Source organism: Chenopodium quinoa, unplaced genomic scaffold, assembly GCF_001683475.1.
Source record: "Chenopodium quinoa cultivar QQ74 unplaced genomic scaffold, ASM168347v1, whole genome shotgun sequence".
Classification (NCBI taxonomy): domain Eukaryota; kingdom Viridiplantae; phylum Streptophyta; class Magnoliopsida; order Caryophyllales; family Amaranthaceae; genus Chenopodium; species Chenopodium quinoa.
Window position 1 is genome coordinate 5,604,477 of NW_018744878.1, and position 24,389 is coordinate 5,628,865.

Consider the following 24,389-nt stretch of genomic DNA (forward strand, 5'->3'; position numbering starts at 1 on the left):
GAAAACGCCTGTTTGCTCTGATACCATGAACAAACCCAGAATTTAGAGAGAGAAAGTCAGAGAGTAAGGAGAAGAAAGAGAATTAATTTTGTGAAAAATAATAATCCATTTTATTAATGTTAGAATCAGGTATATATACAGGGGAAATAAATGTAATAAATGGGTTAAACAACCCATAACAAACTTCCTAGAAAACCGGGAAGTTATAACAAACTTGTAACAACTTTTGGACAAATATCTAAGAATGATATTTGCTGTAATAGCTAACAATTATCCAAGCATTAACTCGCTAATTAAGCTAGAAACTGAATCTTAAACTTGAACAAGCTGCTGGATATTCATAGGAACGCAAACATCAGAGCCACTAATACATTGAGATGCAATAACAGAATATGTTGCTTGAGTTAGATGATAGCCATCCCAAAAGTAGTTTTCGTCGGGGGATGAGCATGGTGCTTCCACCGGTATGCACGAGAATGTACCATTTCCCCATGCTTTGCAACACGGATTGCTACTATCACTTAACCCTGCAACATTATTTGTACATGAGTCACTTCGAGGTCCATATATTTCAAATTAGTTGTCAATTATAAGGATTGGTCTATTGGACACGTTAAAACTTATTGCATACGAAATATATGAAAAGGCTTAGGGCCTGTTCACATTTACTGAATTGAACAGAACTGAACAGAACTTAACCGAACTGATTGAAGCTGAACTGAACTGATTGGAGCTGCACTGAACTGAACTGAATATTTTATGAGAGAGTGAAATTAGGAGCTGAACTGAACTGATTGGAGCTGAATTAAACTGAACTAATTTGAGCTAAACTGAAATTAAATAAGTGTGAACAGGCCCTTAGAAAAATGTTGGCATACCATATTTTGAGGGATTGATGACAGCATCATATCCTAGTCCATGTGCTTTTCCGATAATAAAATGTGAGTCTTGGAGAGTAGAAGTTAAATTCTTGAGCAATAATGCAAGCTTAGTGTTGAACATATTAACGATTTCATTTTTATTTTCATCGCATTTTCCATTTAGCTTTGAACTTCTAACAATTGATGGAATGCAACCAATTGGACCTAGCTCAAACACCACAATCTTCCTTGCTCCGAAATTATAAAGTTTCTGCAATTTTAACAAGAAAATTGTACGTATCAAATACTATTAATAATCAAAAGCTAATTTTTAAAATGATGCAACAGTTTTTCCATACATTCAGATTCACTTAGAGCATACATTCATTTATAATGTTAGTGAAATTTAAACTATAATTTGATAATAAGTAAATAAAGATTATTCTCGACTTTGGTAAATATGTACACAATGTTGTTCTCAATTATAATCTCATTATAACACAATTTAAATAAAAATAACAAATCTATATAAAAATTGATAAAATTAATACCTGTAATTTTAGTGATAATGTATCAACAAGGAGTTGTGCGAATTGTTGAGGATTATACTGTTTTCTTGTCTTAAAAGGACCAAAATAAGTGTTGATGTAATCATTATTTCCCACTGAGAAAATGAAAATGGACTTGGCCATGTATTGGGAAAGCTCAGCCGAGTTTTTGTATTTTGAGGACAACTGTTTTTCCACTGTCTCTTTGAACATTCTCATTTGTTCATCCAAATTCAAGCATTCACCCTGCAAAATAATATATCTGTGTTTAAACATAAATATCTTTGTCTATATGTTACGGAGTTATAAAATTTAATACTCGTATTATACTTCCTCCGTTTTTTTAGATGCAACACACCCTTTAGCGCGGTAATTAAAAATTGTGGGGTTTACATGAAATAATAAACTTTAAAATAGGATTAGTGGTTATTAGGAGTGTAATTTAGTGGGCCATGTGCTTTAAACAAGGTAAATAGTATAGTTTTTCCCTAAATTTCCTTTTATAGTGTGTTTCAAGTATTGTGACATTTCCTTTTTAAGGAAGTGTTGCAAGTAAAAGAAAACGGAGGAAGTAAAAACCAATTTGATTAATTATCTTGCAATTATATTTATTTCTTTGTGTATTAAAAAAAATAAAAGTTTTAAACGAGACAAACAATGGATTTTTTTTTTTACTACCTTCGTTTTATATTATTTATGATATAATTTATGAGATATAGATATTCTAAAGTTGTAAATAATAAAAAAAAAAAATGGAGGTGGTATTTAAAAAAAAATAATAATAAAAATAAAATAAACTTTTAAAAAGTCAGATTTACAAATTCTATGATAATCATGGGCCATGGTCCCATGGACATTAGAGATTGAGAGACACTACACTTATATCATCAGAACTTTCTTTTGCACTTTTTTCGCTCTTATTTTTTTGTTACTTTGGAAAACGTGTGGGCCTCACTTTCTTGTAGCCCATATGAACACTCTTTGGGTCAAGTTTGACTTAAGTAGTTCACTTTACTTCTATAGCACTTCCCAAATTCCAACCCAAATCCAATTGGACTATTAGTCTTGCAACAGATACACACTTTATCCCCAAATAGGCACATACATGACTTGAGTAAACAAAATTTAAAAACTAAATAAAGAAAAAGCTTACATACATTCGGGTATATTTAAATGTAAAATATTTAAAATAAGCAGGACATAAAAAATTTGGTTAGGACTTACGAGTCTATCCTGCCTATCTATTTGGAGTACCGATAATTAGAGACTATAAGTCACTTATAGCTTAGCTATTTGGGATGGAAGAAGTAGCTAAATCGATTAATCATATAGAATTTCATGTTTATGAACAAACATATAATTTGACTTTGAAAACATGGTATAATAATTAACTCTCCATGGTATACGTAGGGCGCAAAAAAAGTGAATAACAATTGCCCTTCAATTTCGATGTCAACTAAGTAAATTCTTGAACATATGATCTCCAATAAAAATTATGATGTCGGAAGATCAAAAAGTATGATTTTTTTTACTTTATTTGTTTGATTTACTGTCATAATTATATCACCACTAAGCCACTAATCGAGTAGGATAAGAGGTGGTATTATACATGTATGCATACAATAGTTGAAAAATGAAAATTAGCCAAAAAATAAAGTAATAAAGTATATTACAATGAAGATAAGTTGGGCCTAAATGGCAATAATATATACATACAAGATACAACATACCCATATGCGTGTCAATGTTCCATATCAGTATATCACATTGAAATGCGCAAAAATATTTCTAAGACACAGTCAATGGCACCATATATTCAGCCTATATACTCCATATTATATTTTAACTCTTATTTTGTTGTATAGAGAGATCATCGATCCAAAATTATCTAGAATCGGGAGGGAAGTATTAACTAATTAAACTAATGCATCATATTGAATGTGTATAATGGACTGATGTACATGTATGTGGAGTTTCACAAAATCTAACATAATGAAAATTTTAAAAGCGACAATTTGAGTTTAAATTAGTATTGCTTACGATAAACTTTCCGGTTTCAGGAAGAATTCCGCAAGATCCAGAGGCATAGTTGTATCCCGTGTACGATGTTGGCCGGAATACGCTAACTCGCGGTGGAGGATATGGCACTCCAAGATAATCAGCTACATACATAGCAATATAGCAAACTCAAACCAATCAATTGAAGCTCAACCGCAAGAATTCCAAGGGAGCAAGAACTAAGAAATTAATGTTAAAATTTTCACTATGTAACATTAATTTGTACACGTTTTTAAACTTAAAAAAATAACCGAACAATAAGAATAAGTGTGCTATATAAAATAGAACATACGTACCTATAAAATCGACAACAGTTTTTCCATTAGTAAATCTTCCCGTAGGTAAACTTCCAGGAAAATTGAGACCATACGGAAAATAATTAGCCTTAGCCAACGTAGGCAATAAATTATTATTCCCACTATCGAATAATGAATCACCAAAGACATAAAACGCAGGAACAAGAGGTTGTGGTGAACTACATTTTGTGGACAGAAAATTTGAGAAAAATAAGAATAACATGTGCAAGAATATATTTCTTGGAACCATTATTTTCTGTGTTTTTGGTAGAAATATGGAGCTTTTTTATGTATTTATATGGAAAAAGATGAGTGTTCTGTAAAGCCTGATGAAAAGATAGAAGGGGTTATCAAATACAAACAGTCGAACATGAAAGCCACATTTATATACGAAAATTAGTGGGAATTTATAAATTATGTTGCTTTTTAATTTAATTTTTTTGCTAAAATGTTGCTTTTTAATTTAGTTAAAGAATAAAGAGGGAAGAATATGAAAAGAAAAGGGGTTCAAGATTTAATGATGCAATCCGCGTCAATCGTCACGTTGCTTTCTTGCTAATATGGGAAATAATCATTTTTATTTTATTTGTTGACAACTTTGAGAGATTGTGTATTTGTGTACTGTCTTTTCCATGAGAATGTCGTTTAATTTGGATAGATGATTAAGTAATATCGTTCTCTTGATACATGGCCTAAACTGTCTATCTAACAGCTTGACGTACGATTGGTAAGTCTCTAATTGTATATGTAATTTTATTTGCATTAAGGTGTACTAGTTTCACTTAAAGAAAAACGTTGCAAAAATGGTTTATAATTAGGAAATGGCCGATGGTGAAATTTGGTATGATGCATCATTTTGGATGGAGGATTAAATGATTTTTATCTATACATGTCTAAACTGACTAACTATCTTATGAATAGATAAATGACGATTGTAACCTTTCAAAAAAAAAAAAAAATTAGACGATTGCCAAATGTCTAATTACATATGCATTATTAGTTTCATTTATATAAAGTATTTTAAATTGGAAAATGGTGAATTTAAGGGAATTTGTTTATAATTGACTTTTGAAATGATCGAGCATGGAAAGATTTTATTCTTATTTATTTCTCCATGTACTAATTCCCTCCCTAAAGTGTAAGTTAGCTTAGGAAGTGTCCATATACACCCATCATTAGAAAAATCTATACCAGCTGAATAGTGTACATCATTAGTTTAATAAGTGCACGTCTATTCGTTATTCATTAGAAAACCAAACAATGATTAAAATAATCACTTTATAACAGATGTACCATTTATACATCCGATTTATTTAAAAATTTGTCTTTATAATGTACAATGTGAAATTTGCAACATATATGAACATTCAAACATAAAGATAAATAATGCATACAATAGAGTACAACATATCCAGTAGTTTTCTGTATTATATACAGAAAAATTATATTGGTTCAAGATAATGATGGATTTTTTGTATTTTTATCGGGGGGACCCCCATTCATCTCAGAGATGAACGTTTGGTGTTTATCTCGGGGGTTTATTCGTCATTTCGCAATTATGACTAAGGGTATAATTGGAATATTAAAATTAACAGAAGGTGACTCAGAAACGGCTGTTTTTATTGAACGTTATCCTCGACCAAAGTAGACTAATGGAAACCTAGGAGAAAGAATGTGACATACGAAATGTTGATGTTCATTCATGGTGATAGTTGAGATAAAAGAGGCGAGTGTAGAGGTGGATCGAGAACGAAGGGTCGCAGAATCCGGCAACCCGTGATGATCACTTTTCCGGCCTTGTTACCAGAAGGGGGATGTTGTTGTATGGTCTCCGAGCAAGTTAGGTGGGTCTCCGTGTTGGTAACCCGGAAACGTGGTCGATATCTTTGTATTTGATGACTGGCTGTAAGTATTAATTGCGTTTGTTATATTTAATTCACATTTTAACGTTCTAGCCTTTTAATAATTAGTCCCGACTGAGTGTTGTTGAGCTTGCTTATCTGTTTGTCGAAGCTCAACGAATGTCCTGCATGAATTGAATGTTCCTAAATTATGAATTGAATTGTGCTAATTAACCAATTGATTGTCCCGCTAATTAATGAATTGATTGTTTACTGAGTTATGTTGAGGTTGTTAAATAGAAGCGACTGAGTTATGCTGAGCTTCCTAATATGCTTATAGAATCAATCGATTGTCCTGCAATTTGAACAATTGAATGTTGGTTAATTAGGAATTGAATTCGGCAAATTTAAATTTAACAATTGAATTTTGCTACCAATTGATTGTCCTGCTAATCAATGAATTGATTGTATGAATATGTGTTGCTATACTGCTAATTATGCAATTGATTGTTATTTTGATTAGTATGTATTTTCCTTGCATAAATGGTTACTTTGTATTAATGTTATTGAGTTATGCCTGACTTTGCCTATCTGAGCATCTTCACTTTGCAGTATGTGTCCAGGTTTTAGGACCCTTATTCTTTTTTTTTTTTGAAGAAACATTGAATCTTACTATATAGGAAAATAGTCAATATAGTTGCCTTGTGACCAGTCATATTCTTTAATCTAATTTATGAATCTTTGCGAGGGAATTTTAGGTAACATCTTCTGATTTTCATGCTTGAGTTGATTTTGTTTGCAATTCATCGTACAATGTCAAATGAAGTGTTGGGGATTCTATTTTGAAATTCCTGGTTCTTTGGTTCATTGGTTTACATTCCTGGGTCTTTATTGTGCTATTTTCGTATTTAACCATTTGAAACTCTCTATTTTGGAGAGCGTTTCTTTAAATTTTGACATGTTGACCATTCTACATTTTAGAACGTCTGGTCTCATCTTCCTTTTGTACCTAGCCCATTGTCGAGGTCTTCATGTAGGTGATTATGACTATTCCAATCCCTTTATCTTATGTTGTCGATTGAAGCTATCGTAGATTAACAAGCTGAGTAAATTATGTGCAGTTAATTCACATAGGAGAATGTCTTCCTTGCAGTTAATTCACATAGGAGAATGTGTTCCTTAGATGATGGGTCTGGTATAAGGTGGTATGCATTATCTAATTTTCAAGTTTTAGTCAGAGGTAGTGGTTAAATTATGAACTTGTTTCTACATGTGATGGTGCGAAATTATTTGGTGAATACAGGTTAGTAATGGATCTAGGCAACCGCATATGAAAGGGCTGCATACTGGATTAAATGGATTTTTTTTTTATTGATTGTGTTGTTTAATTGATTGATTGGTTGATGTTGCTTTACTTGTTTGATACCCTTGAACCCTATTTTGTCCTAGGGTTTATCAGCTACAAACCCTTTACTCCTCTTTGTTCATATTCAATTGTAGATTAACTAATTGTGGAACTTACAATGTGTAGATATCATTCTATTGGGAGAAATGTCTGTAGTTTAATATGATATTGTTGCTGAATTTCACAATTGATGTTTATTTTGTTGTCGAATTTGAGTAGATATCATTCTATTGGGAGAAATGTCTGTAGTTAATATGCTTGACCACATCAATGGTTTAACCTTATTCGTTAGAGAATTTATTGTCCACACTATATTGCTAGATCTGCGTATGTCTAATTGATTAGGAAGGGGTTTTAGAGCAGGTGTGATCAAGGAGATCCAATTTTACTTTATTAACAATCCATAGTTTTGGCAACATTTTTGAGTTTTTGATGTTCCACGCCTGATGAGTTATAGAAGGCACTCTATAGAAATGTTTAATTCAGTATTGAACCCGAAAATTAACCTAGTAACGCTCCTTTCTGCACTGTTAGCTGTTATAATAAATAAAAAGGTCTTATACTTGGATCTCAATAAAGTACTATTCCTTTTAGCAGGTACTGACTCTCTTGATACATAGCAGGTATCAATTATAACACCATTTCACTGACAAATATGGCAACATCATACTGCACACAACACAACAAAAATAATAGCAGAAAACTTAAATGGCAACAAACATACCAATATGATATTGCAAACAACACAACAAAACAACCACAAAACAGGTGAAGATTCTTCATAACAAAACAAAAAGAAATCTGAAAAGTTTCATTATAAACACAAAAACAATTTTAATAAAACCAATCTAGAAAACTTACATGGAACACCTCCCAAGTTTGTCAGGAAATTTCCGGAGAATATGCCATATGCACCATCGATGGCGTGTATTAGGCATGACTTCAACAAATGGCTTCCTCATAGCAGGGGCTTGGTCAGTTAGGATGGCAAGAGGGGCTTTATTGCCCATGCACAACAACCATTGTTTAAATAACCATCGAAAAGTATCACAATCTTCATGAGAAACTAGGGCACAACCTAATAAGATCGACTGGCCATGGTGATTGACTCCTACAAAATTAGCAAATGGTAGCTCATACTCATTTGTGAGATACGTGGCATCAAAGCAAACGACGTCACCGAAGTCTTCATAAGCTACACGGCTCCGAGCATCAACCCACATGACGTCCTTTAAACGACCTTTATCGTCCAACCTATGTGCATGGTAAAAATTCTGATTATCGGCTTGCATGTAATCAAAGTAAGCCATCATGGCTTGAGCATCTCCACCGGCCATCTTAAGCCGCCGTTGTTTGTAAACCTCATGCTGCATATCCTTCACATTAGGCAAATTAGGATTTTCCGTGCCTAAACATCGACGTATTACACTCACAGGTACACCCACCTCATAATAATTCACCAACCGCTTGCGAACAGTGGAGGTCATCTTCTTCATACGGTACTCTTTCACTAAATTTGCCATACTTGGACACAGATCATGATTATGCTCCAACTCCACTCTTTGCAACACCCAAAGCCCTTCACGATTCACACTTCCATATACCCTAGCTTTACAATAACATTTTTTAGATTTCCTTTTCCCACGTGATAGCTCTGCCTCCCCTATTACACCATTCACATTTCCTCCACAACCGCCAACATCCATTTGCTTCGCCCTTTTCTTAGCCTCTCGCTTCGCCCTCATATCCGGTGCACCATAACATTCACACTTCCAAGTGATTCCCCTTCTCTCTTTACTAGTAGTATATGATCCTTGAACCCGGCTAACCCCAAAGCCACACTCCTCAGCATATAGTTTGTAATAACACTCAATATCCTTCCATCCTTTAAAAACCATTCCGGCCTTTGGAGGTTCAATAGAGGTGCCTTCAATCACATCATTTGTTGACACTGTTGTATTTAAGGTCTCTACACTCTCAACTGGGGAACCTTGATGGTTTTGACTACAAGAGTTGTCATTGATACATGGTAAAGGAGAATTGTATTCAACGGTCTGTGAGAGGGATATATTATCCAAGTTCTCTTCATCCAAAGTAATATTGCCTTCATTTTCATTATCATCTACACATATCTCCATCAACGTACCAATATCATCACACCCCACCCCTCCTAAGGGACTAAATCTATCTGCATCCATTTCAAAATTCTCATCCATTACCCACAGCTACCAATGACCACCAACAGCAGAATTTAACACATAACTAACTGCAAACTATATAAAACACAAATTATGTATCATCAACTACAGCAGTTTATAGAATAATGCAATATCAGTAAAGACAGTAATCAAACACATAGGAAACACACATAGGCCCAAAAATTCAGAAATAAACCTAATCAAAATCGCATTACCAAAAATTCAGAATTTAATTCACATTACCAAAATTTCATAATTCTTTCACATTACCAAAAATTTCAGAATCAATTCAGAATTCAGTTCACCCAAACTGCATTACAAATAATTCAAAAAACAATTCAGAAATGAAGTCACCCATATAGCAATCAGAATTCATAATTCATACAATAACAATTAGAAGAATATACCACTACACAGGTCGCAAATCAAAGGTTACGACCAATTCACACTACAAATTGTCGAAATTAAATTAGCAACAGCGATATTAACTACGTACACCTCAACTACTGAGGACATTGAGCTTACCTTTATAAGTGACAACACCTTGCATCCAGGCCGAACATCAACGAATGAATTCGTCTGAAGGGCAGTGGGAGACCAAAGTTTACGAATCCTCCATAGATCCAAGCTCCGGACAGCTTACCCTTCGCTACTTTCTGGGTGGGTTTAGTTTGGTGAAGAAAACAAAGAGAGAAGGGTAACAGCGAACAGGGCAAGCTCGATTAGAAAAGTTTCTGGTGTTTTGCTTGTTTTCCAGCAACTACCCCTCCGTTAAATGGTCATGTAACGTCGTCAATTCACTAAAATAAGGACCCCACCTCTTGGTATTTAAAAATATTAAAATATGCTTATGTGGCTTGTGTGATAAATGAGAATTGATATCTCTGAGATGAACTCGAAATCGCCGATTTTTATCATCAAGACAAATTCAAGTGGAGACATATCTCACCTTGAATAATATCTTACCCTAAAATAGTAAAGTATATCCTCGAATCTTCGCTTCAATATAAACTTCAATGTTCTGCAATGATTGATGGATTCAAAAATTTACAGTTAGTGGTATGTGGTGGCTGGGTGTGAATTAGTTCAATGTTCCTCGAATCTTCACTTCAATATAAGCTTGATTTAATGGAAAAGATTGCACCTTTCAACCTTGAGGTTGGGGTTTAATCCCAATAAAAGGCACTTTAAATGTGGAGATCTCTTACCCTCCCAGCCTTACCTTAATTTTTTAAAAAACACTTTATTAATTTTAACTTTGTCTAATTTACCTTAAATCATCAACATAGCAACACTTTCCAATTCCCATCTAACACCCCCCCCCCTTTTTAATAACTCTTTAGTCTTTACGCAGGCTTCATTCATTCTATGAGAAAGAGGCAAAAAGTCCTTTATTCCAGCTAGACAACTCACACTTTTAAGGTTTCTCAAGATATCCGCTATTGTTCAACGGTATTCTTAATCCTTTTGTTGCAAAAGTTTGCAACAGAAAATTTCTAGTCACTTAGGCCCGTCTCTTCACCTTATTTTTTTGCTGAACTGAAATTATTTTTACTGAAATAAAATTATATTTGCTGAATTTAAATTATTTTTCCTAAACTTAAATTAATTTTACTGAACTGAAATTATTTTTACTGATTTTCTATTATAATTTTTCTTTAAGAAAACTGAATTTTATTGAACTGAACTTATTTTTACAGAACTGAAATTATTTTTACTGAACTGAATTTTTTTTTACTGAACTGAACGTACTTTTACTTAATATTATTTTTTTAAGGTGAAGAGGTCTTAGTATTAATTAGTTAATTTTCTTTATTTTTTATTTTATTCTTCAATATATTATATAACAATAGCTGGTTCCTACAGGTGCCTGTACGGTGCAACGTACAGTCGTTTTGTAAGAAAGAACATGATATATAAAAGTAATGAACATATAGTTATAGTGAAAAGACCAAACTATTAAAATGTAATGAACATATACCTAAAGTAAAAATAACATACTATTAAAATGTAATGAACATATATCTAGAGTGAAAAGAACATATTTGCACCAAAAAAATAAATAAAAAGAAAATATGTTTATGTTCATTGATCAGTTAGTGTAATGTACTTTATTTGCAACATAATGATCATTGCTTAATGTGAAATGTTTATTAAATTTTGTCTTCAAATTAGGGTGGTTATATATAGATAAAGTTTATTACATAATATTATCATGTTCTTTATTAATATTGCAGATGTTCTTTAGATATGAAAAAAATATATAAAATTAGATGTTTGTTATAAAATAACTATATGTTCTTTACAAAATAATTGTATGCTCTTTACAAAATAGTTACATGTTCTTTTTGCATTTTTTGGTTGTACCAAGTAAGGTACAACTGCCTGCACCTTAAAATTTTCATATTATATGGGGTATTTGAAAATAATCTAACGTCCTACTTTGTTATAACTTTGCACTTATACTATACATGAAGTACATAGAATGACATTTGTAAGATACATTCTTAAAATTAGCCTAAAGGGTGAACTAGGTAGTGCACCCAAAAAAATACTACGTATATGAAATACTATTTTTATATATTATATGGTTGGATGGAATATTCACATGGCAGCTGATTTTGTTGATTTGAACCTAAATTTCAGTATGATGGACTGATGGAGAAGTATCAATTCTTGGAAAACTGTATGATGGGTATTTTATTGGGCCTCTTGTTAATGGGCTTTATTGACTGGCTTGTCATAGCATGTTTTGGGCTCAGTACAAGGCTTACAATCCATGGTGTCATCCAGGACAGCCACATTGTGTGTTCAAGCTTATTAAGTTATAAGCAAGTAAAAACACATACGAAGTAGATTTTTAGTTATGCTTTAATTGAAATTATTGTCCATTATAAATTCGTACTACAATGTCACTAGAACTTGTATGTAAGTTAATTATATATCTTTGAAATTTGTATATAGCTCTATGATAAGACCCTAAATGTTCTATGATACTAGCAAAATAATAAATGTTTAGTAGCAAATGTTCTATGATAAGACCCTAAATTTGCATATAGTTCTATGATAAGGCCCTAATTTCACAATTTACTAATTAAGTTCTATGATTATAAGACCTTAAATGTTTAAACAGTTTATGATTTTGAGGCTAATTCATTTTTTTCTTTTCAAAATTGTGTTTTTGAAGGGAAAGATTAACCTAAACTATATTTAGTAGCAAAATATTACTCTATTCTTAAGTCTATCATAACAATACTAGCAAAACAGAGAGCTTAGTGTTACTTAGTAAAAAAAAAAAGGTTCCCTCCCCCTCCACTTCGAACACACCTCCATGGGCTTTGTTGCAAGCGGATATCCAACAAGTGATGCAACAACCACAATATCCCTTCAATCCTTCTTAACCGCACCAAACCCGCATTCGCCACTTCTTGGTGCTACGTGCCTTAGTATTGATATCATACGTTAAGGCTAGGAACAACAGTGTTAGCAAATTTGTACCCTACCAATACAGTGATACACATACATTCACTCCTCACGGCGGTTCACTGCTTGCTTGCTGCCTCAGTGAATGATCAAGCCGGTCACAATTAATTGTATAAGTCCTATGTAGGAGTTCATGTACTTGTGATGCTTTACATCAGTTATTGCCTATTGGTGCACTGGTAGTATCAGAAACAAACAATTAACAATTAGACTTAGATCTCTGACACTAAACCATAGATTTATCCCCATTCTAAATCAGTAACTTAAAATATTTAAGAAGTGTCAGTCAAATGTAAGGAATTAATCATATATGCTAGAGGTATATGGTATGATGGTACATGATCTATTGATCTGTCATCAACAAGTACATAAATAGAAAATTGAAGATTAGACAGTTGAAATTTGTTGTACTATAAATGAATCACATCCAATACATAGCTTCTAAGATTAGACATTATTAATTATGTAATTACTAATATGAACTTTTATCTCTAAAGCACGAAGATAAGGAATTCGGGTTTCCATCATCAACTTCAATAATCACTTCCCATGTTAAAACATTGAATCGGATTTACTTCATTTACTACTCCGTATAAACCTCTTGTCCCTTAAATACACGATACTTAAAATATTGTATTTTCAAATCCGGATAATATATTATGCACGGGTCCATTCCACTCCGTTATGGACCATTACCCCTCTTCCACTTGGACTAATTAACACAAGCGCGTCATTTTGGTTGTAAGTTGTATGAGTTGTTTGTTTCCTAAAGCAAACATCACTTAAGCCAATTCCCTCTTTTTCTTGCTCTACATAATTATTCCTCTTTCATTTTTGTATTCTTTATTAAAAACAAATACTCTCATTTTCTACCAACTCCATCAAGAATCAGTCAAGTCTTCCCTCTTTAATCGTCTAAACAACTACTACTAAACCCACTATAATTTTGATTTTTGGGTTTGCAAAGCTACAATCTTTCTGGGTTTTCATCTTGTTGCAATAAAAGGGTAAGTTCTCTTTAGTGATCAATGATTATATTTTTGAAAATTATGCAATTTTTCATAATTTCTGTAGCAATTTGATGTTAATTTTGTTGTTTGCGCAAAACCCAGTTCATGAACTTATCATAAAGCTTCAGGATTTCCATTAATTGTTTGTTTTATGATCTTTGTTTGTTGTGTTTATTTGTGAGATTTTGTTGTCTTGGTTTAATTGTATGATATGGCAAAATGGTGAACGATAATTGCAAACCCTAATTGTATTTGTATGATTGTTTATGTAAATAGTTCCAATGAGAAGAATTTGTTGGTATTTTTAGGAATAGCATTGTCATGTTAAGCAGTGAATAACTATTTCAGGGTGTTTTTAAAAATCTCTGTTATGCAAATGTAATTAGGGCTCACCTTTGAATCTTAAGAATAAGGAAATTTTAGGATTTGTTTTGATCTTCCACATTTGTTTGTATTGACTCTAAGGTTAAAGAAAAAAAAGTTAGAATGGGGATTTTGCTTTTTTGAAGGGAAAATTGCTGATGCAAAGCTGTGCCTACACCGGTGCACATTAGGCCATCATGATGATAGTCATTGATTCATCGCGTGTTGTCCGGTCCATGTTAGGCAATCTTATAGATTACGAATTTAGGTTCAGGTTATGACAACTTGGTAAGGCCGTATCAAAATTCAAAATTTTGTATGCAAGGACATTATAGATCATCTAACTATTTTAGCTAGTGCTATACTTTATTCAGGGCTGACATTGCCCTTTTTTTCCACTGTTTTCTTTGATTTAAGTCCATTTGAAAGTTTTATGACTTGTCACTTAATCCTAATCAGAGTAATTCAATAGATGAGTTAAGTGCCCTTGAGAGTTGAGACTATAATTGGGGCATGTGGAGGCAGACTGTCTTCTCTGCCAAAATAGGTAAAAAAACATCGGGTTTCAAGTAATACAAAGTTTCCTTCCCTGGACAAAATTGTACAATATGTAATGTTTAGAATTTATGTGTGGAACCATTTGCATAGTGCAACTCAAATTTGTTGTTTAATTCTCTTTGTATGGATACATAGTGGTCAACAAGATTAGCTAGTTGCAACCTGATAGATTACAGAGTTTCCCATTCATATGACAGTAGGTGTAAGGGCAAAAGTTTCACAAGATTTATGTGTTTTGCTTGCTCAGTTATTAGTGTTGTTATCCTGGCTCTTCTTGACGGTATTAGTTTTGGTAGCTCAATGATAATAAGGCTTGGGCAGTCATGTAAGAATAGAGGCAATCTGTTTTTATATTTCAAGGAATTGATGTTCAGTTAAACACTACCTAGGTTGTATGTTTTGTTTTCAATCAATTATTTGTAATTCACCTCTTATTTAACTTTGTTATGCAGTCAGCTCAAAAGAAGTTTAAGATGCTCTCATTGCCTACATACATAAAGAAATCAAAGCATGGTTAACAAAACTGAGTTGGCCATTATATGCTCCTCTGCAGGAGTTTTGTTAGGCATTTTCATATCGTCAGTGGTATTTTTCTGTTTTAGATGGTACAAAAGGCGCTCAGATTTTGAGAATCTTGGTATATCAAATCGCCCGATCCGCAAGAATGGCTGTGGCCTGGGACTAGACTCGAGTGCCTCGATGTCAGAATCTGTTGTTGTCCCTCTACCAGATCTCCCAGCCAAAAGCTTGCCACCCTTATGGTTGAATCATCATAATAAGGATCGAACAACTTCAGTTTCAGGCATACCAAAATACTTGTACAAGTAGGTTTTCTATGGTCTCAATTGGTGCTTTACGATGTTCTGCCTCTTGATGCTTCTCTCATTGAGTCATAGGGTATATAGAGAAATACTAGTATAATATATCAGGAAGGGAGGGTGGGGGTAGCTTTTTTTTTTTACCTTGGTCATTTATTTGATATCTGCCTATCTATCAAAAAAAATAAAAATAAAAACTCCTATATTGTTCCCTTATTTTTTTTTTTTTTTTTAATCAAGTAAACGCAAATTTCAAGTCCTGAAATCATGATTATTTCAAGATGACCATGCCATAGTGTTGATGGGGTAGAAAATGAGCCAATGGCAAATACCTTGGTTCTAGTTGTTCATCATTTTGACATAGGTTTTATGCATATTATTTTGCAGTTGTGATTAAAATATTGTTGGTCAAGCTACTTAACCTGTTTCTTGCTGGGTCAATGCATCTACAATTTATAGGTCAACTCGCAACTTGTTTTGCCTGTATAAAAATATTGGGGGACAAGTGGAGAATGGTTGCTTACTGTCATTTCATAATGAAACAAACGAACATGGAGAACCATCTTTAGTGACATATATGTTGGGATAAATTTATTACAACACTTTTGAATATTTGTAGAGAAAGGTACCTATCATCTATTTAATATCTTGTACTATTGAGTATTGACAAGATGTTAGTGATGATGCAATTATGCAAATGAACATCCATGAAAATATAAATGGATAGTCTTTGGGCTGATTTGGAAATTAAGTTACTCTGACACTTTCTCTATTATGATACTTGGTTCTGATTCAGGATTATCTGAAATGTGTCTTTGATGTCTTCAATTTAAATTATTTAAACAGACTCTTCTCTTCCTTTGTCCAACTAAAGAGTAAGGCGATTCTACCAAAACAATGTTAGGTCATATGTTGACCTTATCACTCTGCTAGCAACAGAATAAATACTGGCTTATTGTTGTAATAAGACAAGTTTAGGTGTTGTTTTGGTTTACATGGTCAGTGTCTCTTGTTTCTGACTTTATTATAGTGATTCATACTAAGGAGATGTTTGCAATTGCTACTCTAACAGGTCTATTCTAATGCCAGGGATATTCAGAAGGCTACTCAAAATTTCACAAACATATTGGGAGAGGGATCGTTTGGCCCAGTATACAAGGCAACAATGCCTGCGGGTGGAGTGGCAGCCATCAAAGTACTAGCTTCCAACTCTAGGCAGGGTGAGAAAGAGTTCCAGACCGAGGTAAAGACTCGATCTATGACTTTACCTTAAAAGCATTCAGGCCTATTCTTTAATCTAAATAGACAGAACAATGTATAGCATTTGTCTGCAACCTAATGTGCAAATATTTGATAACAATACTTTTTTAAAAATGCAGGTATCTTTGTTAGGTAGACTGCATCACCGAAATTTAGTGAATTTGGTGGGCTACTGTGTGGATAAAGGGCAATACATGTTAATTTACGAGTACATGAGCAATGGCAGTTTGGAAAAAAGATTATACAGTATGTACTGGTCCTTCCATCTACTCTCAAGTTTTTTATCATCCCAAATTGGGCTCTTGCATTATTTACTTATGTTGAAGGCCTTAAAGCTAAGGTTTTGTATCAATTTTTTTTTTTTTTTTTCAGCGGACGTTATTCTTGCTATATACGAAGTATATATATATATATATATATATATATATATATATATATATATATATATATATATATATATATATATATATATATATATATATATTTTTGAAACCATGTACGAAGTATTTTTTTTTTTCTTCTAAAAATTAATTGATGGATTTAAATAATGACAGGTGAAGATGATACATTGACTTGGGATGAGAGACTTCAAATTGCTCTTGATATTTCTCATGGAATTGAGTATCTTCATGAGGGGGTATGTTATGTGATATCTACCAATTTCTGTAATAGGCTGATTTTCTAGCTTAGTATTCTGATTTAACAAAGCAAACGAATAAAGATGAATAGATGATAGCTTGATGTTTTGATTGATAATGGCCGAAAGCTTACAAAGGTAGTAGGTTTAGCCTACAAATCTCCTATACAACTTGATGTTGCTATGTTCCATTTCCAATAACCCTATTCATGCCTACTCTTTTCTTTCCCCTCCCTCTCTATTTATAATAAGGACTATTAACCTAGTGAACTAATACTACTAGAATACTCATACTACCCCTCCTTAGGTTAGTCTATTACAATTTCTAGTTTTACCATACTCTTTTTGCTCAAGTTTTCTGATCATGACAGAGTGTTGTGCAACAGGCAGTTCCACCAGTTGTACATCGGGACTTGAAGAGTGCTAATATATTACTGGATCACTCTATGAGAGCAAAGGTAAGCATAAAAGCTAAGAAAAAAAGTACTCTCTGGCACTATATATTGGATTTGTATTCCATTGATCCCTTATTGAATAAACATTTGGGTTTACTCTACAAAACAAACATAAGCAGTTTCCTGAAAAATGATTATGCTTCCATCAAGCAACAGGCCAATGCCAATGCCTGAGATATGTTCATATGAGATTTTGGACTGCATGCTGTGGTGGCTATGTTTACAGAGCATAATTAACAAAATTTGTTTGAAGTCATTAAACAAATGACTTCAGGCTTTATTCAAAGTATGTACAAGAATTCTAGAAACAATTACTCTCATTCGCTTGATACAAATTGTGCATTTGTTGTTAGGTCGCTGATTTTGGGCTTTCAAAGGAAGAGGTTTTTGATGGACGTAAATCAAGCCTGAAAGGTACATATGGCTACATGGATCCTGCATATATCTCTACAAGCAAGTCCAGTTTAAAGAGTGATATCTACAGCTTAGGGGTTATCTTTTTTGAGCTTATAACTGCCATACATCCACACCAAAACTTGATGGATTATGTCAATCTTGTGAGTCTTTTCCTTCCACGTCTCTGAAACACTTGATATTCTGCTAGTTCTTTGACAGAATTTCTTATTAGAGGAATTAAATTCTATTTTAGAATCTTGTAATCTTGACAGAGATTGTCTTTTATTTACTTGTAAAGGCGACAATGGACCCAGATGGAGGAGTTGATGAGATACTTGACAAGCGACTAATCGGGAAATGCAGCTCGGAAGAAGCGAAGAGTTTGGCTAAAATTGCTTTCAGATGTTTACATAAGACACCAAGGAAGCGCCCTAGTAGCGGAGAAATCTCTCAGGCTATAGTAAAGATAAAACAGAGACGTCTGCCTAAAGTTGGAACAATGTCATTTGCTGGGGATGATCTTAACCGATTAACAAGTATGATTGAAGACCAACAAGTGGAGTTGAGTAAAATTTTGAGCCAGAATGAAAATTAAGATCATCCTAGTTTTTTTTTTTCCACAAAGCGCAGTTGTAAATACTAAATACAATCCCTCAATTGGTTCGACATAGAATACATATAAGCAGCAAATTTCAGGAAGAAAGATTGTGTTTGGTTTGTACTATGTACAATGTACATCGTAGTGAATGTAAATACATGGAACATAAGAAACTAATGCAGGTAGGACTTACGAACTCCTCTGCGATAACTATACTCACGGTGCTTGATTGTCATGAGCTCTGAGCGAGGACAGAAAGAATGCCCACAGGATACTACATCACACCATGTTTGGTTCTCAAACGAGAAACAATTAAGAATTCAAGACGTACAAGATGATACAAATATTGTATATTCATAAAACAGTAGCAAAGATCTACCAAGTATGTATGTAGTATGACTGTATAGGACGTTGCGAAAAATACGAAGTATACTGCATACACTATAGTTGCAACTAAATACACAAGTATAAAACAACATTATCCCACTGTATTTGATACCCCACCCATCCCTTAAAGATTGCGAGGGACAGAGAGGAGTAATGAACATAGTCATCCCTTGGCACAACCGCACGAGGAAGATCTACGAAAGGAAACACTAGAGGTGTTGTTTCCATAGGATTGACAACTAGAACTCGCAAGCAAGCAAAAATATTTACAACAGCCCTGTTTTCAGTGACATATACGAAGCTGAAAAAGAACCTAAGATCTATATAGCTCACTCTAGATTCTTATTTTTAAACCTCGTACCCATAACTTCCGCAAAGTAGGGCTTATTAGAACTTGCATGAAGTTCCAAACCTCGGCATAAGCCTTTGACCCGCCCTCCCTGCTTTGTGATTCACAAATGTCGGGCGCAGGAACTTCTGGAAGTTATCAAGAAACGCCAGCCATTCGTCTTCATTCATATCTACCAGATTTACAAAACTTGAACTTGAGGAGAAAAGCTCATTTGCACTTTTGTTCATTGGTGTACCATTAAAGCATCTTTCTTGTTGTATTGCTTGTTGTTGTATCCAAGTGTTGTCCCCCACATCGCCGATTCTGCCTTCTTTGTTCTTGGTACCAGTAGCTGTGTCTATCCTCTTCCCTTCTTCAGAGCCCTCTTCAACTTCAAAAAGAAAATCCATACCATTTTTCCCAGAAGTCTTTTGAAATGATAATTTGTCTTCTAAAGTTCTGCTTAAATTCCCATTAAAAAACTCACATTCCAAATCAAATAGAAACCCATCCTCATCTTTTGGACTAGTATTTATCCCCATCTCACTCCTTTGCAAGAGTGATCTGGCGTCGATGCATAGGAGCTCTAGCTTACTTGGCTCCTCTGCATGGCCTTTAAACTCCCTACTCATCATCTCACCAACCTCAGCAAGACAAAGCCCAAAAGATGCCGCTTCCTTTAGAAAAATTGTACAAAGGATCAACACCCGGAGGCAAGCCTCATGAATCATCGGTAACTCCACCCTGAGCAACTCGGAATCATAAAAAGGATCAAGATTTTCTATATACTGAAGTTCATCTTCAGAAAAAGGGATTGATGCCTGGGGCCAGTGGATCCATTCAAAATAAGGGTCTTCCAAACTTTCTGGGAGGCTAAGGCCATGATCAATAGGAACCAAATCTACCTGGTTGAAACGCCCATCCCCATCATCAAGCTTCCTGACCAGAAGGTTTCCAGCATGTCTATCTGTATTTAGCATGCGAATATCAAGAATTCCTATCCGATGCACAACAGAAACAGGAAAGCTAGAGGTCCCATAATCACTAGCATCACAGTCATGATGAATATACTGCTGAAATGAAGCAATTTTGGTTGTATGCCCTCTTTGCTGGTGGCCATTCCCATTTACCCCGTCATTGTTTACATTGAAAATTGGATGAGTTACCTTCACAAGAGCAGTTAAAGGCACATTGGCAAAACCATCATAGTCAAGAAGGTAAGCTGCTACTTCTCTGAAACCCGTTTCCCCCACCCGAACTGAACATTTGAGTCCCGGTTGACCAAGAGCTTTTCCGATAAAACCTTTAGGGTTATTTGGAGCAAAAGGCTCTTCATCAGTTGGCTTAATGATTGCAGCATTTTCACCATTAGAATCACGGAAAAAGTAAGCACCACCAAGACCACTACGCACAGGCATAGGATCAATGCCATTCTTCAAGGCCTCCACAATATCACTCACCAGTTGCTTTATCCCAAAGAAATTACTTGAGCAACCAATGACTTCTATTGGGCTGCTTTGATCTCTTTGAAAAAGATCCTTAACAGAAGGAGAAAGACATGGTGTAGATGAACTTCGGTGCAAGCAGTTTCTAGTCAAAAGAAGCGGTGAATGGTTTCTGACGGTGCTAAGATCATTTTTTAAAACTGTATCCCCACATGTCAATGACGTCTCCTCAGTCGGGACATTGAGAGAAAGCTGCAGTTTTTTCTTCACAGTACGAGCATTTTCACATCCATCCAACTCAATTCCCATGACACAACCACTTTCAGTCTGGACAAAGACACGTCTTCTTCCTGCCTGATCACCTTCCATTGTCTTACTGTTGAGGCATGATTCCCCCCTCAGAGGCCCTCTCACTGATGCTGCAGCCATTTAGTTCTGTACAAAGCTTACTAATTTAAGAAACATGAAAGGAAGAAAGAAATGGGAACCTTTCAGCTTCTGCTGTGGCGACTGCAGAAAGTTGTTCTCCGGAGCACAGACCAAGCCCCCGTGCTGGCACTGACTTTGTAGATTTGATAATTGGAATCCAAATGATCATAGTTAACATAGCCAGAGTCAACTTGCATCCATGGATCTCAGTTATGATTGATTCAGTGTCAAGACTGAGTCTGAACTACATTGGCAAAGCTGACCACTACGCTGGGATATGACAAAGTTCAAACATTTGTAGACAGATTAATAATTTTTTTAGCATTTAAAAATAAACGGACAATTAAGTTACTTAACGACACGAAACAAACAATATCAAGAATGCACATACATATCCTGATCAGAAAACATAAGACATTTCTCTGTATTCATAAACTCAACATAAGTGCACAGCTTGCAACTTATAGCAAAAACCAAAATTTAGATTAATCTGGAAACAGCCGCCTTAAGCTAGACAGCTAGTTCATAATAGGTCCTGAGGATAATGAGGCAATACTGATATACATTTAAAGAACCAATTCTATGAAGTACAAATCCTCACATATTATATAAACTTCAATAAAGTTTTAACATACAATAAGGGCTGTAAATAATGCCTATTTGAAAACAATCATTGTGAAATAGTTTTAGTGTTAGATTAGAAATAGTTTACAGGCATTGGTGAAATAGTTTTAGATTAGAAAAAATCATTAAAAAGTGTAAATAAATAAACATAAAAGGTTTTTTAATATAAAATTGTGCAAGAACGCCACACTAATTTCTAATAAATTAAAACCCAACATAAATTATCCCCACACCTAAAATATGTTAATATAATGAGAGGAAAATAATCCCACTCTTCAAATTTCCTAGTCCTCAAATACATTTAGTGGTACAGTACGAGAATTTGGAAGTATAGTCATTTGATTAAGATTGCATTTATACTAGTTATGGTTCATAGGCTAATACAGGATTTACAAATTGACTTGTGGTACTTATTAGACCCCATCATGGAGGACAGACTTGAGTATTTTTAATTTTCTAGTCAATCGAATGTTCCCAGGGAAAATAAAAAAGCATCCAACTTGGGAAATCAAGATGTATGTAAAAGCCTAAACAATGAACTCATTTGTTCTGACTATGACATGCAGAGAAGCTATATGGACACGAGCCTAACATTAAAACCATATACACATATCGCAATCATGGCCAAACATACAACTATAAAAGTCCCAAATTTGAAAACAATATCACCAATGGTCACCGCTTTCATTCATACTTTTCAAACAAACATACATCAACAGTCGTCTCTTTCTATATCACATTCCAAACAAACAGACATACTGGTGCAAGGCCACCAGTCTCTTCAATTCCTGAGGTGACGGCATGACCTCTTAACTACCAACTTGGTCACTCCAATTTTCGACTAATTTCATAATATATGTAATGTGTGTTTTATACATATTAATATCTGTCCAACAACATCCAGCTATGCAAGCAAGAATAACACAAAACAAAGTACCAGAGCCAGACTATATTCTTCTTCACCAACAACAAAAGTATAGAATTTTGTTGGACTAATCACTCTGCCACGAATTTCTAACATCCTTGCTTGATGAATTCATTAACCACTTCCCCTGTTAAACCTTCACTTCCAACAAAACGATGAACCACTAAGCATAATATTTTTACCTTCCAAGCCACTAATTTACTTCAATCCCCAATTCACATCTACCATACATGATGTAGCCAACAAGAGAATTATATGAAATACGTAGTTGATGATAAATACTCTATGTCCTAACTCAAACAACAAAAGTAAACATTCTAATTTTACCCATTTATTCAATCTATTTTATCTCTAAAAGTTGAATCCGTTTCCAATAAAAAAAAAAAAAAAAAAAAAAATTACCAAACATCATCGGCATTAAACAAAAGCCGTGACCAATTGAATATAACCTAAACCAATACGGCGACATTTAAGCCTACTTTTATGTCATTACACAACAAGGGGTATCGCGTATTTTGTGTACCACAATTACAAATGTGCAATCTTTATATAAATCCTTGGTGCAAAATAATATAAAAAAGGGTGTGCATTCTTTAATACACTCCATTATCCGTAACAATGTCCTTTTTATGTGTGTGCGTGTAAGGGACGTTGTCAAATATTCTTGAAAGTGGTGTAACAATCACAAAAACTCCTAAAAGCCTAAAATCAATAATGAATTAATAATACATCAATCCTTTCAAAGTATAAATAGTGCATGTAACAAAATTTTGTACATCCAAACAATTTTTAGAAGCATTAGGTGCACCCGGGTGTATAATAAAATGTCCAAAGGTATATAACAAGGATTTTTAGCTTCAAAGAAATATAGATCATGCAATTATTTCTACCAAAACACACCGTATTAACAGGGGAAGATCAGCTACATTTTTCATACTATATAAAATTTTTAATCAATCTTGTTACAAATTACATCAAATAATTATCAACTTAATGAAATTTACATAAACATCAAATATGAACATATGATCAACATTGCAAAATAAATGGGACTTAAGAAAATAAAATCAAACATGATCAAAGAAAATATCACATAAATTCTGAAACCCAAAATACCCAATTCCATAAAAACTTCAAAAAAAATGAAATTTGATTTCAGAAATTTAAGAAACTCACCGCCGGAAAACTGACCGCCGGCAACAAAACACGACAACCGGGGAAAATTAGCGCAATGAGAGGAGAGAGATCAGCAACGGACGGTTGAGATTTAAGGGGTTTGAAGGAAATCAATGCTGATCTTCCGATTAATTCGTAAATTTGCCACTCTCTCTCCTCTCTTCTCTCTCTCCCGCGAATCAAATGCGAGTTCGAAACGCCCCTTTTCAAAAAGAAAATCTAAAGGTTACTATTGTACGTAATTTATGGGAATATTGCAAAAACTCGGATTACTGTAATTTGTAACAG

At 34.1% G+C, this 24,389-nt stretch overlaps 4 protein-coding genes across 6 annotated transcripts; 1 reads left to right on the top strand and 3 right to left on the bottom strand.

Annotated features, from left to right (window-relative positions):
* Positions 1-99: 99 nt before the first annotated feature.
* On the bottom strand, positions 100-4,529 carry LOC110705756 (GDSL esterase/lipase 7-like). Its single transcript, XM_021883676.1, has 5 exons — positions 3,763-4,529; positions 3,449-3,570; positions 1,412-1,654; positions 879-1,131; positions 100-527 (listed from the first exon to the last, which is right to left on the bottom strand). The coding sequence occupies exons 1-5, from the start codon at positions 4,010-4,012 to the stop codon at positions 313-315; spliced, it is 1,083 nt and encodes a 360-aa protein (XP_021739368.1). The 5' UTR covers positions 4,013-4,529; the 3' UTR covers positions 100-312.
* An 884-nt stretch (positions 4,530-5,413) lies between these two features.
* On the top strand, positions 5,414-18,997 carry LOC110705760 (calcium/calmodulin-regulated receptor-like kinase 2). Of its 2 annotated transcripts, none has more exons than XM_021883681.1 (8): positions 5,414-5,667; positions 15,073-15,444; positions 16,528-16,681; positions 16,818-16,944; positions 17,253-17,335; positions 17,722-17,793; positions 18,144-18,347; positions 18,485-18,997. In XM_021883681.1, exons 2-8 carry the CDS (start codon positions 15,131-15,133, stop codon positions 18,779-18,781), a joined length of 1,251 nt encoding a protein of 416 aa, XP_021739373.1. In that variant the 5' UTR covers positions 5,414-5,667; positions 15,073-15,130; the 3' UTR covers positions 18,782-18,997. The 2 variants fall into 2 exon arrangements, with proteins under 2 accessions (XP_021739373.1, XP_021739372.1); XM_021883680.1 differs by lacking the exon at positions 5,414-5,667 and adding an exon at positions 13,458-13,696.
* LOC110705759 (protein FAR1-RELATED SEQUENCE 8-like) lies at positions 7,715-9,919 on the bottom strand. The gene is made up of 2 exons (XM_021883679.1): positions 9,732-9,919; positions 7,715-9,281 (listed from the first exon to the last, which is right to left on the bottom strand). Exon 2 carries the CDS (start codon positions 9,222-9,224, stop codon positions 7,866-7,868), a length of 1,359 nt encoding a protein of 452 aa, XP_021739371.1. The 5' UTR covers positions 9,225-9,281; positions 9,732-9,919; the 3' UTR covers positions 7,715-7,865.
* A 200-nt stretch (positions 18,998-19,197) lies between the features above and the next one.
* LOC110705757 (phosphatidylinositol 4-kinase gamma 6-like) lies at positions 19,198-24,334 on the bottom strand. Of its 2 annotated transcripts, none has more exons than XM_021883678.1 (2): positions 24,102-24,334; positions 19,198-21,641 (listed from the first exon to the last, which is right to left on the bottom strand). In XM_021883678.1, exon 2 carries the CDS (start codon positions 21,374-21,376, stop codon positions 19,559-19,561), a length of 1,818 nt encoding a protein of 605 aa, XP_021739370.1. In that variant the 5' UTR covers positions 21,377-21,641; positions 24,102-24,334; the 3' UTR covers positions 19,198-19,558. The 2 variants fall into 2 exon arrangements, with proteins under 2 accessions (XP_021739370.1, XP_021739369.1); XM_021883677.1 differs by having other exon boundaries at positions 19,198-21,646.
* Between the last annotated feature and the right edge of the window lie 55 nt (positions 24,335-24,389).